At 40.1% G+C, this 15,000-nt stretch overlaps 1 protein-coding gene across 1 annotated transcript; it reads right to left on the bottom strand.

Annotated features, from left to right (window-relative positions):
- Nucleotides 1-3,007: 3,007 nt before the first annotated feature.
- On the bottom strand, nt 3,008-14,994 carry shox2 (shox homeobox 2). Its single transcript, XM_080428783.1, has 5 exons — nt 14,930-14,994; nt 12,207-12,415; nt 7,763-7,820; nt 6,800-6,888; nt 3,008-5,048 (listed from the first exon to the last, which is right to left on the bottom strand). Exons 1-5 carry the CDS (start codon nt 14,979-14,981, stop codon nt 4,740-4,742), a joined length of 717 nt encoding a protein of 238 aa, XP_080284909.1. The 5' UTR covers nt 14,982-14,994; the 3' UTR covers nt 3,008-4,739.
- Nucleotides 14,995-15,000: the final 6 nt, after the last annotated feature.

The following is a 15,000-nucleotide window of genomic DNA, read 5'->3' as shown; positions in this document are numbered from 1 at the left end:
AAAGCTCACAACGCGTCACATTCGTGAGGCTTTGTGAGCTTGTAGGTCTGCTATGTAGGCTACAGCAGCAGGCAACACCACAATAGTGTCCACCACTATTGCACTATAGGCCAGGCGCGCTCCCGCTGCCTCCATTAGCAGCCTGCATGCTTCCATCCCGAGGCAGGACGCGCGTCCCCGCGATCAGCACATTCCCAGTCCCGTCTCCTCCATTTACTGGCGGGTCTGACGATCAATAATTCAATAGTTTTGGCGTCTTAATCCTCCTGCCCCAAACGGCGACATACACAAGCACTGAGAGTCCCAGTCTCCACAGTGCATCTGTGAGCAGGGTCGGTATTAATTAATAGCTAAAGACATTGTGTTTTGTATGGAAATATCGGAAGAGGGTTGTAATGTGATCCGGACTCCTATCAAATAGGATCCCGTCCCGGATCAGGTGTTTATTAAATGTCCGATAAATGATGGCGGTTAAGATGTCAGGAGATGAATCTGATGGTTCGATATGGGCGCTGTATAGGCTACCTTGAAGCGGTGGAAACAAATATTCATGAATAAGGTTCAGTGTTTTAGTTTGTCATGATTATATATGGTTATGGTGTCTATAACAATAGGCTTATGGGCCAATTACAGAGGTATTGTTTCAAGCCAGTGTGCAGATCCACATTGTTCCCTGTGACAGGGACAAGAATGTTAAATGTCACAAAAGCTATACTGCCCTATAAGCCAAAGTGCAGTAATAATTGAACATAAAAGGATTTAAAAGTGTTTCAATTGGTCACCGCCAAATGGGTTATTGGCATATAAGTGATAATACACTAATTGTATATCTGTGGAATCTTGAGGTAATTGTTTATCCCCCAAAATCACGAACGTTAATTTGACCTTTGGGATACACAAACGAGTCAGTGTGTCCAAAAACACAGTTACTGCATGCACTTAATTGGCTTATAGAGCAGTATGCTATAGGTATATGTAAAACTATGGAAGAAGCCTATTGTCACAATGATGTTGGTCATTAATCCTTATTCATCCACTTTGCCTCACATGTTTATTGCGCCTATTATGTGAGTATAATATTTGTGTAGGCCTATAAGATTCATCCATACAACAAGCAAACTATATGGGGTCTAAATGAAATTATACATCAACGCATATGTTCTATTCAGACAGACGGGTCTTGCAACTGCTGCATTATGAATAAGTCTGAATTATTTAAGGATAACAGTAGCTGGATTCTTTAGTATATTATTGTTTTTTTTAAACTGTGGCCACTATTGGAGTGTTTGGATGGAATTATGAAATTGTATTATTATTATGAATTATGAAATATTGAAATGGTTGGATGGAATTATATGCTGCAGAACGAGAACGTTATCAGTGGAGCAATGAAAGGGCTTCTCTTCTCATCCCTTTATCTGTGTTTTTTTTTTTCTATCTTGTTATTGTAAATGACGAGTCCATCCTCTCCAAATGCTCCATGACGACAGCATGAATAATGCATTGATTTGGCAACAGGCACCATGTTCCCTGCTAAACGGCCCTGTCATAACTGCACCTTATCAAAAGACCTATAGCAACAAGCATGAATTATTAATCGGCCTGTGTAGCCCACAAAAAAAGGTTTACCAGGAACAATCAATGTAATAATAATAATCATAATAATAATAATAATAATATCGTCTCTCTGGTGGGTGGAAACCTCTCCAAAACTGTTACTTTTCAGGATTAAAAAGAAAAGAAAAAAAGTAGCAGATCTACATAAAAAAGTAGCAGATCTACATCACATACATAGATCTACATAGATAAATAAAAAATAAAAAGTAGCAGAAAAAATAGCAAAAGTAGCAGATCTACATCAAAAGTAGCAGATCTGCAAGCTCAAAACGAGCTTGCAGATCTGCTACTTTTGAAGCTTTTGTGTGACGCTGTAGTGTGATCAAGTAGGGCATTAATTTACGGAAAAAAACACAAAAAGTTAAAATATGGAGATAAGAGGTTTCTGCCCGACAGAGACGATATTATGTTTGTTATTGAAAGAAAAAAAGTAGGCTACATGTCAACCCATAAAAGAAACTTCTGTTGATTTATTTTATGAACGAAAAACATTTTTTTGTTCAGGTGAGTTCACGTTTCACATAAAGTGGTGGGGAAAAAAAGTAAAAACAATTTATGTGTTTTTTTGTTCTTTCTTTCCTTATAAAAAAAACATCAAAATTACATACAGAAAAAGCACATGATTTTTTTTTTAATACACGGAAATAAAAGTAAAATACAAAATAAACATTATTCCCCCACAAGGCATTCATAAAGCCACTAAATAATAATAAAAAATAATGCATGTTTTTTTGTGTTATTAACATATTTTACACGTGCCTGTACGTCGGTACCATCTAGCTTTACAGTTCTACTGTTATTGGCCCAACTTGCCCAAGAAGTTATTCATTAACTCACTCTGGTAAAAATGGCATATTATAGTGTTTCTCCCTTTAAAAGAAGTACGAATTATCTTGCAAATGTGGACACTGGCTGGATTCTCGTGACGAAACAAATGAAGCTCATGAAGCTCAATAATATAGGACATATTAATAATAATCTCACATTTCTGTTTTTGTGGAGCCTATATATTTTCCGTTTTACTCATAATAACACAGTCATTCACAGCACCAGTCAGGGACCACCAGACAATATGGGCCTATTATTATTATCAGGCCCTATTTAGTGCTTGATTTGTACACCGTCGCACGACGACGTATACATCAGGCTTAACATTCAAGTGGAAGTTGCGCCTTCCTTCCTCTGTCTAAAGAGAGAGAGAGAGAGAGAGAGAGAGAGAGAGAGAGAGAGAGAGAGAGAGAGAGAGAGAGAGAGAGGGGGGGGGGGCGAGGGACAGACAGACAGACAGACCGAGAGACCGAGAGAGAGAGAGAGAGAGAGAGAGAGAGAGAGAGGGGGGGGGGGGGGGAGGGACAGACAGACAGACAGACAGACAGACCGAGAGAGAGAGAGAGAGAGAGAGAGAGAGAGAGAGAGAGAGAGAGAGAGAGAGAGAGAGAGAGAGAGAGAGAGAGACACACAGAGAGACAGAGACAGAGAGACAGAGAGACAGAGACAGAAAGAAGGGGTGTAGAATTGAATTGCATGGCTCAGATTACGTCCTCCATGCATGCAAACACTGCCGAGGCCATTTTTCAAAGTTGGACCAAAATAAACATAGAATAGAACTTCTTCACCAAAAAAGAAACGGTGGTAAAATGTCTTTCTATTCGCCAAAGAACTTCCACCACGTTTTGTCCATTTTTTTACACGGGAAATGTTTTTCTTCTTTCTGAAACAACATAACGAGGCCAGCCTCTATATAGTTTCAAAAAATGACATAATATAATAATAATAAGAAAACCAAACATTAAACAAGTGCAGAATGGTTCGCCTTGTTTCACAAAGAATCGAACTTGTCCCAGCAGCATCCATCCATCCTGTCCCGTCCCGTCCAGTCCAATCCAATCCAGTCCAGTCCAGTCCAGTCCAGTCCAGTCCAGTCCAGTCTAGTTCAGTCCAGTCTGTCCCATCCCGTCCAGTCCAGTCTGTCCCATCCAGTCCTGTCCTGTCCTGTCCTGTCCTGTCCTGTCCTGTCCTGTCCTGTCCTGTCCTGTCCTGTCCTGTCCTGTCCTGTCCTGTCCTGTCCTGTCCTGTCCTGTCCTCCATAATGTCACTGGTGTGTTGGTATGAGGGGCCTCTCGGCCTCCCAAATCCTCCATTCCCATTTGGCGTCCAAAAGATTGACTATTGGATCATTTTCACAGTCTTTTTTTTTGCTTTTCTTGATCTCATAAATAGCCTATATTTTCTATAGTTATACAATGTCCTTCATTTAGAAAAAAAAAAGAATACATAAATATCGTCCTTGATTTAGTTTTTTATGTTTTTCACTTTGTAAGCGATGTGTTTTGTTTCTGATGCTCAGTTCAATGATGACTCTCAGTCAGACAATGAAGTGGGTCTTCAGTTCGGAGACACTTTGCGTCCTGTGCGTCTTGGAGACGTTTTTCTTTTTCTTTTTGTCATTGTCACACAGACCAGACAGGTTGTCACACAGACCAGACAGGTTGCTCCGTCGCGCAATGTGTCGCGCGCCTAGAACGGCCAGAGGATAGCAGACCTATAGCTTGTAGTGGTTCTCAACATTTTCAGGCTGTGACCCCCCAAAATAATCATATTTGAACTGGGGACCCCTGCCCTGATAAGCACTTGGAATGTAGGAGTTGAGGCATTACATTTAGTTTGACTCGGTTCCACTGTCCACAGATAAATATTGTGAAAATAGCAGATCTACAAGCCTCTTTCTTATATTATTTGACAATTTGGCAAATTTTTGACCAGTTATAGTGTAGTTTGTTGATTACGTTTGATTTTGATGCAGTAATGGTATTTTCTTCCTTTCTTTTCTTAAAAGTCCTTCACTGTCGTCTGGGGACCCCCAAAACTATCATGTGGGGACCCCGCTGGGGTTCTCGACCCACGTGTTGTTGAGAACCACTGTGCAACGCAGCCTAATAGGTCTGCAATTCCTCGGCGCGCGACACCGCTGTGCGACGAAGTAAAACCATGTCTTCAGTCTATAGAGACAATGAATTGGGTCTTATGGAGATGCTGATTGCGCCCCTGTGCGTCTTGGAGACGTGTTTTTATTTGGTGCGTCACAGCCGCGGGTCACCCCGCAGGCCGGACGCGGCCTCCAGTCACAGGCCCAGCGCCGCCTGGTGCTTCTTGGCCTTGAGCCTCAGGTCGGCGATGCTGGAGTTCTTGTTGGTGTTCTTGGAAACGGCGGCTGCCGCGGCGGCGGCCTGCACCGCCGAGGCGGCCGACGCCGCCGACTCGGCGGCCAGCGTGGCCAGGGGCAGGCCGAAGGGCGGGCCTGGGAACATCATGTAGGGCGCGTGCGCCGCCAGGTGCGAGTGCAGGTGGTGGTGCGCGTGCGCCACGGCGCTGTCCAGCTGCAGTTGCGCCTGCACCTGAAAGGAGAAGGGCGGCACGTTGCAATGACTATCCTATAGGACGCACGGAGGATGGGAGAGAGGGGGGAGGGGAGAACAACACAATTAACTTTAATTAAAAAACTTAATTAACCACTTGAACCCCAGCATCCATATTCTGGGGGGAAACATAAGCCAGATATAGCAGATCTACAAACTCAGGACACATGCGTGGCCATGGCGTCACATTTTGCAGCTCTGTCAGTATAGCCCTGACATGATGGGAGTGGGACGCCTCGAAAGTCAAGTTTTGACATATAGGAGGGACGCCATGGCGATGTTGCATGTTGACAAAAAAATATGCCTAAACCTAAACTTAATCCTATACCTTAACCAAAAACTGTGGAGAGGTGGGAATCGATCACGGGAGGTTGTGGTTACTAGCCAAGGGCTGCTATCAGGTAAAATGACAGAGCGGCAATAACTGACGCCTATATCTGTGAGAATGTGTTGCAATGGCAAGGTGTTGAGAGCTTGTAGATCGGCTGTGTTTGGCAAAGAGATTTGGTGTGTATATGGAAAAAAGCTATCCAAGTATACAGAGCCAGTCCAGTTTACTATAGGCTATAAGTCTAGAGGGCTTAATTGGTTAATTAACCACATTAACCCTGGCGTCCCTATTTTGGGTCATGTCATATAGGCCATGCATGGTTCTCAACCTTTTTGAATTTCAAGGACCCCCAGTTTGATATGCCTTATTAGGCCTTGGCCCCCCATAGCATTATTTATGCCTGACCTCAATGTAACTGTGAAATCCTCAGTTTTCATTTGACGCCGAGAGGGTATAAATCTGGTATAACCCATATCCTTAATTGATGCACGTGTATACACCGAGTTGCGTGGCGAAAATAGCAGATCTACAAACTCACAATGCCTCTGATGAAACACACTATACTGTCAGCTTGCACACATTGGCTATTTTCGTCGTATGACAGATTAATTAAACAATCTATTATTAAGCTTATTTGACAAGTAGTCGATTGAGGTTATACTAATGTCTCAATTATACACTTCTCCGTCGATGGTCGCTTGCCAAAAAGATTTGCTTTGAATAAAAAGGTAACGGGATAGGTGGGCACTATAGGGACATCTGGGCACCTCGATGTAAAATTGGCTATTTAGTCCAAAATGCTAAAAAATCTAATATTTGGGGGGAAAAAAATAATGGTTTTAAGTAAAGTAAAGTATAGATAATTAGAACATGCTTACACATTCGAAAATTAAGGTCTAATATTTTTACAAATTGCTACAAAACCTGTATAACCAGTCATTTTGGGGCATAAACATAAGAAGTCGAAGGATAAAATTAAGTCTGATAATGATGTACAGTGCATGTTCACATCATACTTTCCATTACAGTGCATGTTCACATCATACTTTCCATTACTTAATATAGATTTTATATTTTAGGACAAAATAGACCATTTTTAATCGAGGTGCCCAGATGTCCCTATAGTGCCCACCTATCCTGTATATCCATGAAAACACACCCCTCGTTTTGTTTTGAATAAAATAGACATATAGGCTCTTGAAAGAGCCATAAAAACCAATTGAGGGTATTTTCCAATTAGCGTGTTATAATCTAAGGCTGTGTTGGCACAATGAGAGTTGAGTTGTAAACCCCCCCCCCCCCCCCCCCACCGCCACCACCACCCCCATAGCGCTGGACGGGGCCTGTGCCAACAGGCCTGTGCCAGGACAGCAGTTCTGGGATGGGTTCTCTAGTCTACAGTAGCCTACAGACTGCAGGCTTCAGAGCCACTTGCCTGTTGGAACGGCATCCTCAAGGCCCCCACGTTGACATATGGCGCTACACGACAAGCTTCAAACTGGCTCGCCGCTCCAATCAGAACTCCTGGAAAACAGAGAGGCAGTGATTATTATTATGCGTTGAATATTCATTCTATCTAAAACCACTGGTTACAAAACAGTGGGTCGGGACCCATGTGTGGGTCGCGGACCATGTTTGATACATTTAATATATATATATGATTTCAAAATGTATAAATAAAGAAATGTATTAGTAGTGAAATAGCTGATCGTCGCATGTGAGCTTGTAGATCGGCTATTTTCACTAGCTTGGGTCCTGGGCAGACATCAAATGTCTCTTTTGGATCTCGAGCTAAAAGGTTTGGGAACCACTGACTGATCTAAACCACCAAGAAAGAGCGACATTAAGTCTCAATAATAATAATGGCCATGGATGAGGCAAGGCCTGCATGCGTGTCATATTGCCCAAATGTAGCTATTAAAAACGCTATATGCATATCGCCTTTAATATCTGATGCTGTTGTTATATCTGACATGAAATCGCAAATTAAATCAAACCATTATATTTAAACAACATCAGCCTGCTAATTGTGCGATGAGGAGGGCTGTGCATGGTATATTGTAAAAGGTGCATAATTGTACGCATGCACTTACATTCAGTGGATATGATATTTACAGAAACAGTTTATTTGGTGTAAAAGAGGATATATACATTTTTTTTAAAAGTATGTATTATTATTTATTTATTTTATTATCATGAGCATTAGAGAAGACCAATTATATGAAGATAGGTTGATAATGGGTGAAGTGGTCCTTTAAGTTAACCTATTGTGGTTTGACAAACGTATTATATTATTAACATATTATTCATTGACAGACAATTTGTATCACATTCAAATAATAGCGTATACTAGAAAAAAAAACCTGCACATTAAATATGTGATATATACCTATAATACCTTTATGTAGCTGGTTTTCCTGCTTTCTGCATTTGGCTCTTCGGTTCTGGAACCAGACCTATGGGAATTAACAGAAATTAATTAGAGCCCAGCAGGGTGATTGACAGCTGCTTGTTGAGGGCACGTGTAATTCCTCTCAGAGTGACAACAACCGCAGAAAAACAATATCCCATGAGGGGCCGTTGCAATATTAATGGCTGGTGCTTAACCCTGGATTTTAATTATTACATTTAGCCCTATAACAAGGGGCAGAGAGAGACAGAGAGAGAGAGAGAGAGAGAGAGAGAGAGAGAAGAAGAGAGAGAGGGGGGGGGGGCAGAAGAAAAATGGGAAAGCACTATAAATCACAAAAAGGATTGAATTTATACTCCCATTGCGCAAGGGTGTCGCTTAATACACTGTTTCCCAAACACTGGGTCGGGACCCATGTTTGGGTCGCGGACCACTTTTTATGGGTCACGAGTAAATAAATATGCCTTCATTTCATTTTTGTTTTGTTTCATTGTTTACATTTTGGTTTTAATTATTAAAAACTTAAAAGAATTTCATACATTAAAAAATCGAAATCAAAGAAATTCCATAAATTGGAAAACAATGAACGTGTTGTGAGCTTGTAGATCTGCTATGTTTGGGTCCAGGGGACCAGGGCAAACGTTTAATTTCTCTTTTGGGTCTTGAGCTAAAATGTTTGGGAACCACTGGCTTAATAGAATCCGTTATTTACTGCAGAGTATATATTAGGCATTAAAGCTCAATGGTTGAAAGCATTTTAATGTCAAGGACCCCCAAATTGATATTTATTTGCCCGCGGACCCCCATTTGAAATTATGTGTATTCCAGGGACCCCCATAAGCAAGATTTGTCAACATTTGTCAAGATGCTATATGGCAACATTTTTCAAAGAAGCACAGCCTATCTACAAGCACAAAACGCATTTGTTGGAGCTTGAAGATCGGCTATTTATTTTTCAAATAGCGGCAAAATAAATATAGGGCCCAAAATCTAATTTAAACTTTTTTGTTGTTGTCATTTTGCTGCATGGGTACCGTACCCCCTGGGACCCCCCTTAAGGACCCCTGGCTGCATGTGGGGGTCCTCGGACCCCAGTTTGAGAACCGGTGCTTTATAAAGAGGGGTATTGAACTATAATACAATAACCTTGTCAGCGTTTGGTTTCATATTTCTATAGATTAGCACAGTGGTCTCACATATCGAATAGCAGCTATTACTGTTCCTCTGGACATCAGAGCAGGGTTGCCATGTCGGCTCATTATAAGCGACTTTGGGCTTCTTTTTCTGTGCTTGTAAAAATTGGTGGTTGCGTTTTTTGGGCTCTTTTCTAAATTGTACTTGTTTACAGGCTTGCTTCCAAAAAATAAATATCATTTAAACCAGTAGTTCTCAAATATGTCCATGAAAATATTTTCATGAAAATGTGTTTTCAAAAATACTAAAAGAGCAGATCTACAAGCTCACAACGTGTTTGCATCATTAAATTCAGTGCTCATGTGGCCTTTATAGTTGCTTCTTTTGGGCTTGTTTTCCTAGACCTGGTTGCTTATTTCTCTCACACAAGATGTGGCAACACTGCATCAGAGCAGCAAGGCGATCTGAGAACGTCTCTCTCTCTCTCTCTCTCTCTCTCTCTCTCTCTCTCTCTCTCTCTCTCTCTCTCATCTCTCTCTCTCTCTCTCTCTCTCTCTCTCTCTCTCTCTCTCTCTCTCTCTCTCATTAAATGACCGCTGAAATTAATTACCCTTATCTGCAAAAAATCCATGTCATGTGAGACGTTTAGCAATTTTGTTTAATCACTGCCATAATAACACGTTCAAAGGTACAAAGCCTCGTTTTAAAGATTCTTCTCCTTTTTGTTTTCCCTCACAAGCGTCAATTTTCAGATCAAGTATTTTTATACACACCATAAAACGTTTCATAAGCTGTATATAAACTACTTTGAATGTAGCCTACATCATTATCAGACTTAATTATATCCTTCAACTTCTTGTGTATGCCCCAACATGACTGGATATACAGGTTTTTCGAATGTTTAAGCATGTTCACATCATGTATGGCTACATTACTTAACTCAAGACCATTTTTCAAATATTTATATACATTTGTTTTTAAACATTTTGGACAAAATAGCCACACAATTTTACATCGAGGTGCCAGATGTCCCTATAGTCCCCACCTATACTTATACCCTTTGAATACCCCTACAAAGCTTGGGATACATTATTAATACCACTTAATTTGGCCTCACATCAGCCTATATGCCCTAGCTAACTCATGATTAAAACAAATATATATCATATCAATTAGGGATAAATTAGTTCACATTAATACCACTTAATTTAGCATCCCATCAGCCTATATATATAAGCCCTATAACTAACTCATGATTGAAATAAATATATTGATTTGTGTCTGCCAGTCTGCTTGATACACTGATATACGTGTCAATAAAGACCCTCTTGTGTTCTTATTCATTTACAAATCATTGGATGATGAAAGAAAGTATTAATAGATTAGCATGTCATTATATTTCGGGTGGGTGGGGGCATTGTGTTATCTTAGTATGGCTATACAGCCTATACACAAGTACAAATCCTTTGTAAATTATCAGTCAGGATTTTGCAGTGTAGAAGCCCATAACCTATGTAAGGCTAGCTGAAGACCCAAAAGAGACATTTTATGTCACCTGGGTCACCCAAACTAGTGTAATAGCAGATCTACAAGCTTGTAGATCAGCTATTTTCACTATTTAAAAGTTATTTCTTCTAATTTATGGAATTTCATAGATTTTTTTAATTTATTTTTTTTAATATATGAAATTATTTAGAAAAATATTTGAATTAAATCTTTTGAAATAATATAAAAAACGAGAATGTAGGACATTTTACTTGCGACCCATAAAAATGTGTCCACGACCCACAAATGGGTCCCCACCCAGTGTTTGGGAAACAGTGCTATAGTTGGTTTCAACAGGGGAGTGGAGAGAGAGAGAGAGAGAGAGAGAGAGAGAGAGAGAGAGAGAGAGAGAGAGAGAGAGAGAGAGGGAGGGCAGCAGACCTTGATTTGGGCAGAAAATATATAATACATAATTTATGCAAATCCTCGAGCCTGTGCTCCTTGCACTCGCCTTGCTTGTGTGACACAATACGTCTTGGTAAGATTCCAATTCACGCCGGGAGACTCTCGCAGAGGCACAGGCTTTTTTTTTCTTTCGGAGGAGTAGGAGGGGAGAGAGGAGAAGGGGGGGGGGGTCTATCTTTTTGGGCCCATTTTATGATTTTGTTCAGAAAGAGTGAAAGACAGAAAGGCATATATTCAGCGGAGAGACAATTGCTTCAGTCGCCCCCAACCCTCCCCCGAGTTGAGACATTAGGGATTAAAGAGCCTGAAATAAGATATTATAGTTTTTTTTTTATAAATCAGATGTCTATATGTTCATTGTCACTGATGCTCGGATCAGTTACACAAGAGATTGAGCCCCCCTCTGCTCTGCTCTGCTCTCTGAACCAACCGGCTTATATTGGGTTTCTGTGTGCAGATGGCCTGGTCTGGTCTCTCCCAGGCCGGTAACATATACTACTAATAATGTGAAGTGAGGGTAAATATTGTATGACTATTTGTTTTGGTGGGTTGGAACAATTAAGATTAAAGCGACCTGGATAAACAATAATGAAAAAAGAAAACGACTCAATTATATAGGCCTATAATTCACTTTGCCACTAAAATGACTCAACTATCAGATTAGAAGACATGGAAACAAAACAAAAGCAACGTTTGTCGACCATAAGCTATGTCCAAAACTATGCCATGTGGCCAGATTGTTGGCCTATTATTACACATAACAGCCTAAGCCTACACGCACACATAGGATGCGCGCGCGCGCGCGCGTGTGTGTGTGTGTGTGTGTGTGTGTGTGTGTGTGTGTGTGTGTGTGTGTGTGTGTGTGTGTGTGTGTGTGCGTGTGCGTGTGCGTGTGCGTGTGCGTGTGTGTGTGTGTGCCTGAGCACACACGCAAGATAGCAGACCTATACATTTCATTTCAATCAGCATACATTATGATTATTCCATATGGGCATATACATTATGCCCATTCCCCGCATATAGAAAACTATTACACATACATCATCTTTAAACAATATTTATACTGAGACCATGAGCGTCAAATTTGATACATAAAAGAATGCCTCCTAATATATATTCCCTGTAAAAACTTAAAACAAACCGTCAATGAGGATTATCATTATTATTATTAAAATTAGAATGCAAATCCACAGTGTTCATTTGTGACCCAGAGAAAGAGTTAGTCGGGGTAAAATTGACACGGGTGATTTGACCATGATTAGATTGTTGTCTGTTGTTATTAATAATAATGATAATAATTATAAATATATAACATAATTAAAATAATATATAATATTGGTTCACTTACTTGTACTCTCGCCTCGGACAGTCCCAGCCGTTGGCTGAGCTCCTCTCTCATAAAGGCGTCTGGATAATGCGTCTCATCGAACAGCCGCTCCAGCTCGTTGAGTTGTTCTAATGTAAAGTTAGTCCGACTTCTCCTCTGTTTGATCTTAGCCTGTGTTTCATCTTCCAGAGGCTTCGAGTCCTCTTTCCTTTCCTTCATGTCCGTGGTGCCTGGATATTTATATATTATATATTATATAATATATAATATAAGATGGGGGGCAAAAGAAAAATATCTTTCTTATTCAACAATGTATATATTTTTTATACATATATATATAAAATGAATCACTGTTTCCCAAACAGTATGGTCGGGAGTCGGGACCCATGTTTGGGTCGCGGAACACATTTTGTATACAAAAAAATATATAGTTTCATGAATGAAAAAAAAAAATCAAAGAAATTCCATAAAATAGAAAACTAAATGTTAAAAAAGTATAGTGAAAATAGCCAATCTACAAGCTCACAACGCAGTGTCGTGTCACATTGTGAGCTTGTAGATCTGCTATTTTCACTGGTTTGGGTCCCGGGCAAACGTCTTATTTCTCTCTTGGGTATTGAGCTAAAAAGTTTGGGAACCACTACATGACTATTAAACATAGTAATACGTGACGTTTTTTCGTGGCCCAGGCCCTCGACAAGAATAGAGGAGGATAAAAAATGTAATAGAATGTATCAACATGTATCAAAAATGTATCAAAAAAGATTGACCTTTTTGTGGGGTGGGGGGAATAGACAGGAGAAAAACATAATAACACGTGGGTCCTCCCCAAGAATCACACAGATGTCAGACCTCGGATGTTTTGTAGAGCTACATAAAGCTCTTTAATTATTAACTGCTTATAAATATGCATCAATCTATCCTTTATGCGTGTGAGTGTGCGCGTGCATGCGTGCGTGTGTGTGTGTCTGTGTGTGTGTGTGTGTGTGTGTGTGTGTGTGTGTGTGTGTGTGTGTGTGTGTGTGTGTGTGTGTGTGTGTGTGTGTGTGTGTGTGTGTGTGTGTGTGTGTGTGTGTGTGTGTGTGTGTGTGTGTGTGTGGGCGCGTGTGTGTGTGTGATGATACTCTTATAACCACGCCGTCCAAAATGAACCGTTTCAGTTACTAGTTCCACTGAAACCCTATAAATGCTTTATTTTTATTTTATTTTTTACGACATTTCACGGCCTTATTTATGCTTTATGATCGGGCTCGTTGAGATGAACGTGGCGCTCAGAGCTGATTGTTTTGACGGAGCATAACATTATTAATTCGAATTAATCATCAAACGTTTCAATATTGCGACATTAAAAGGGAAAAAGAACTTCCCATATAAAGTAAAATAACACACCTTCAATGTATACAGCAATTGCGATTGCAGAATTATATAATTTTATATCGTTTTCAGTTATAGTTTATCATAATCTCAAAGTCATATATATATAGGCTAGCCTCAGTCCTTTGAAAGGGATCTGCCATTTGTTGTTGGCCACAATTGGTTGTCAGTCGATTTGTTTTAAATCCATTTAATGACAGCTTGATTTCTTTTACGTCTGTTTGTAGGCTATCGCTACTTCTATATGGCCTGCGGTATAGATAAAAAAAAATGTCAGGTATTGATTTCCATCTTTCAAGTGCAGTGCTGTATTAAAGCACATTAAGCTATAGGCCATATCTGTTTTTCGATTAAATAAGCTCGTTCTACTGAATGAATGAGTTAGTTTAATAGCACATAATCCATGGCACTTGAGATAACTAATAGGTTGCTGTAATGTTATAGGCTTTCTGTTTAGAGTAGTTAATGGGGCATTTTATAGAAAACCTAGACCAAATTGTCATTGCCACTAACTTTCATGCAACGAGTAGATGCGTTAAGTTTACATTTACAAACCCATGTGGAGAGACACATTTATTTTGGAGTGAATTCGCGAGGCCGTCCTTGTTGTGTCATAATGTGTGTGTTTTATGCGCAAGATTCGTAGGCAAACTTTGATACGAGAACAAACCAATTTCTTGTTGAACTATAATAGCCTTACCAGGCCGGTTTCTTGGTGAATGCTATTAAAGAGGTGTTATAAGAAAAGGTCGGATCTCTCTTACAGTGTTGCCATGTCTGCTTATTATTAGCGACATTATTAGCCTACTTCTGTAAAGTAGCTTGTAAATATTGGTTAGTTGCGGGCTGCGTTTTTTGGGGCTTGTTATGGGCTTGTTTCCTAATGTTGTTTAAACCAGTGAATCTCAAACATTTTCATGTCAAGCACCCAATATGTATTTGTTTCCGGACCTCCATCTGAAAATATTTTGTGCCATGGGGACCCCCAATACAAAATTTGTGTTGTTAAAATGTTCCAAAATATTATAAATTTCCCCCCATTTCCCCCCAAATATTTTATTTGAAAATAGCAGATAAGCTACACAACACATGGCATCGCAATGCGTTTTGAGCTTGTAGATCGGCTATTTTCAAATCTCCAATATATGCTATGTTTAAAGTTCTCATGTGGCCAATAATATTAGTCGCTTCTTTTGGGCTTGTTTTCCAAGTCCTGGTTGCTTGTTTCTCTCACAAAATCTGGCAACGCTGCTCTCTTACCGTCAGTGAGTTTAGAAACAAAATAATATATGAACAATCAAAAGGTCTCTCTTACCGTCAGTGAGTTTAGAAACAAAATAATATGTGTACAATCAAAAGGTCTCTCTTACCGTCAGTGAGTTTGGGACTCCCCGAGTCCCTGGTTCTGTCTGGGCCGAGCATGCTGTCCGGCTCCCCGCAC

Source organism: Gymnoscopelus braueri (assembly GCF_963280865.1).
Source record: "Gymnoscopelus braueri genome assembly, chromosome: 5".
NCBI classification, from domain to species: domain Eukaryota; kingdom Metazoa; phylum Chordata; class Actinopteri; order Myctophiformes; family Myctophidae; genus Gymnoscopelus; species Gymnoscopelus braueri.
Note: the sequence above shows the minus strand (reverse complement) of the source record. Positions and strands in the feature narration are given on the sequence as shown.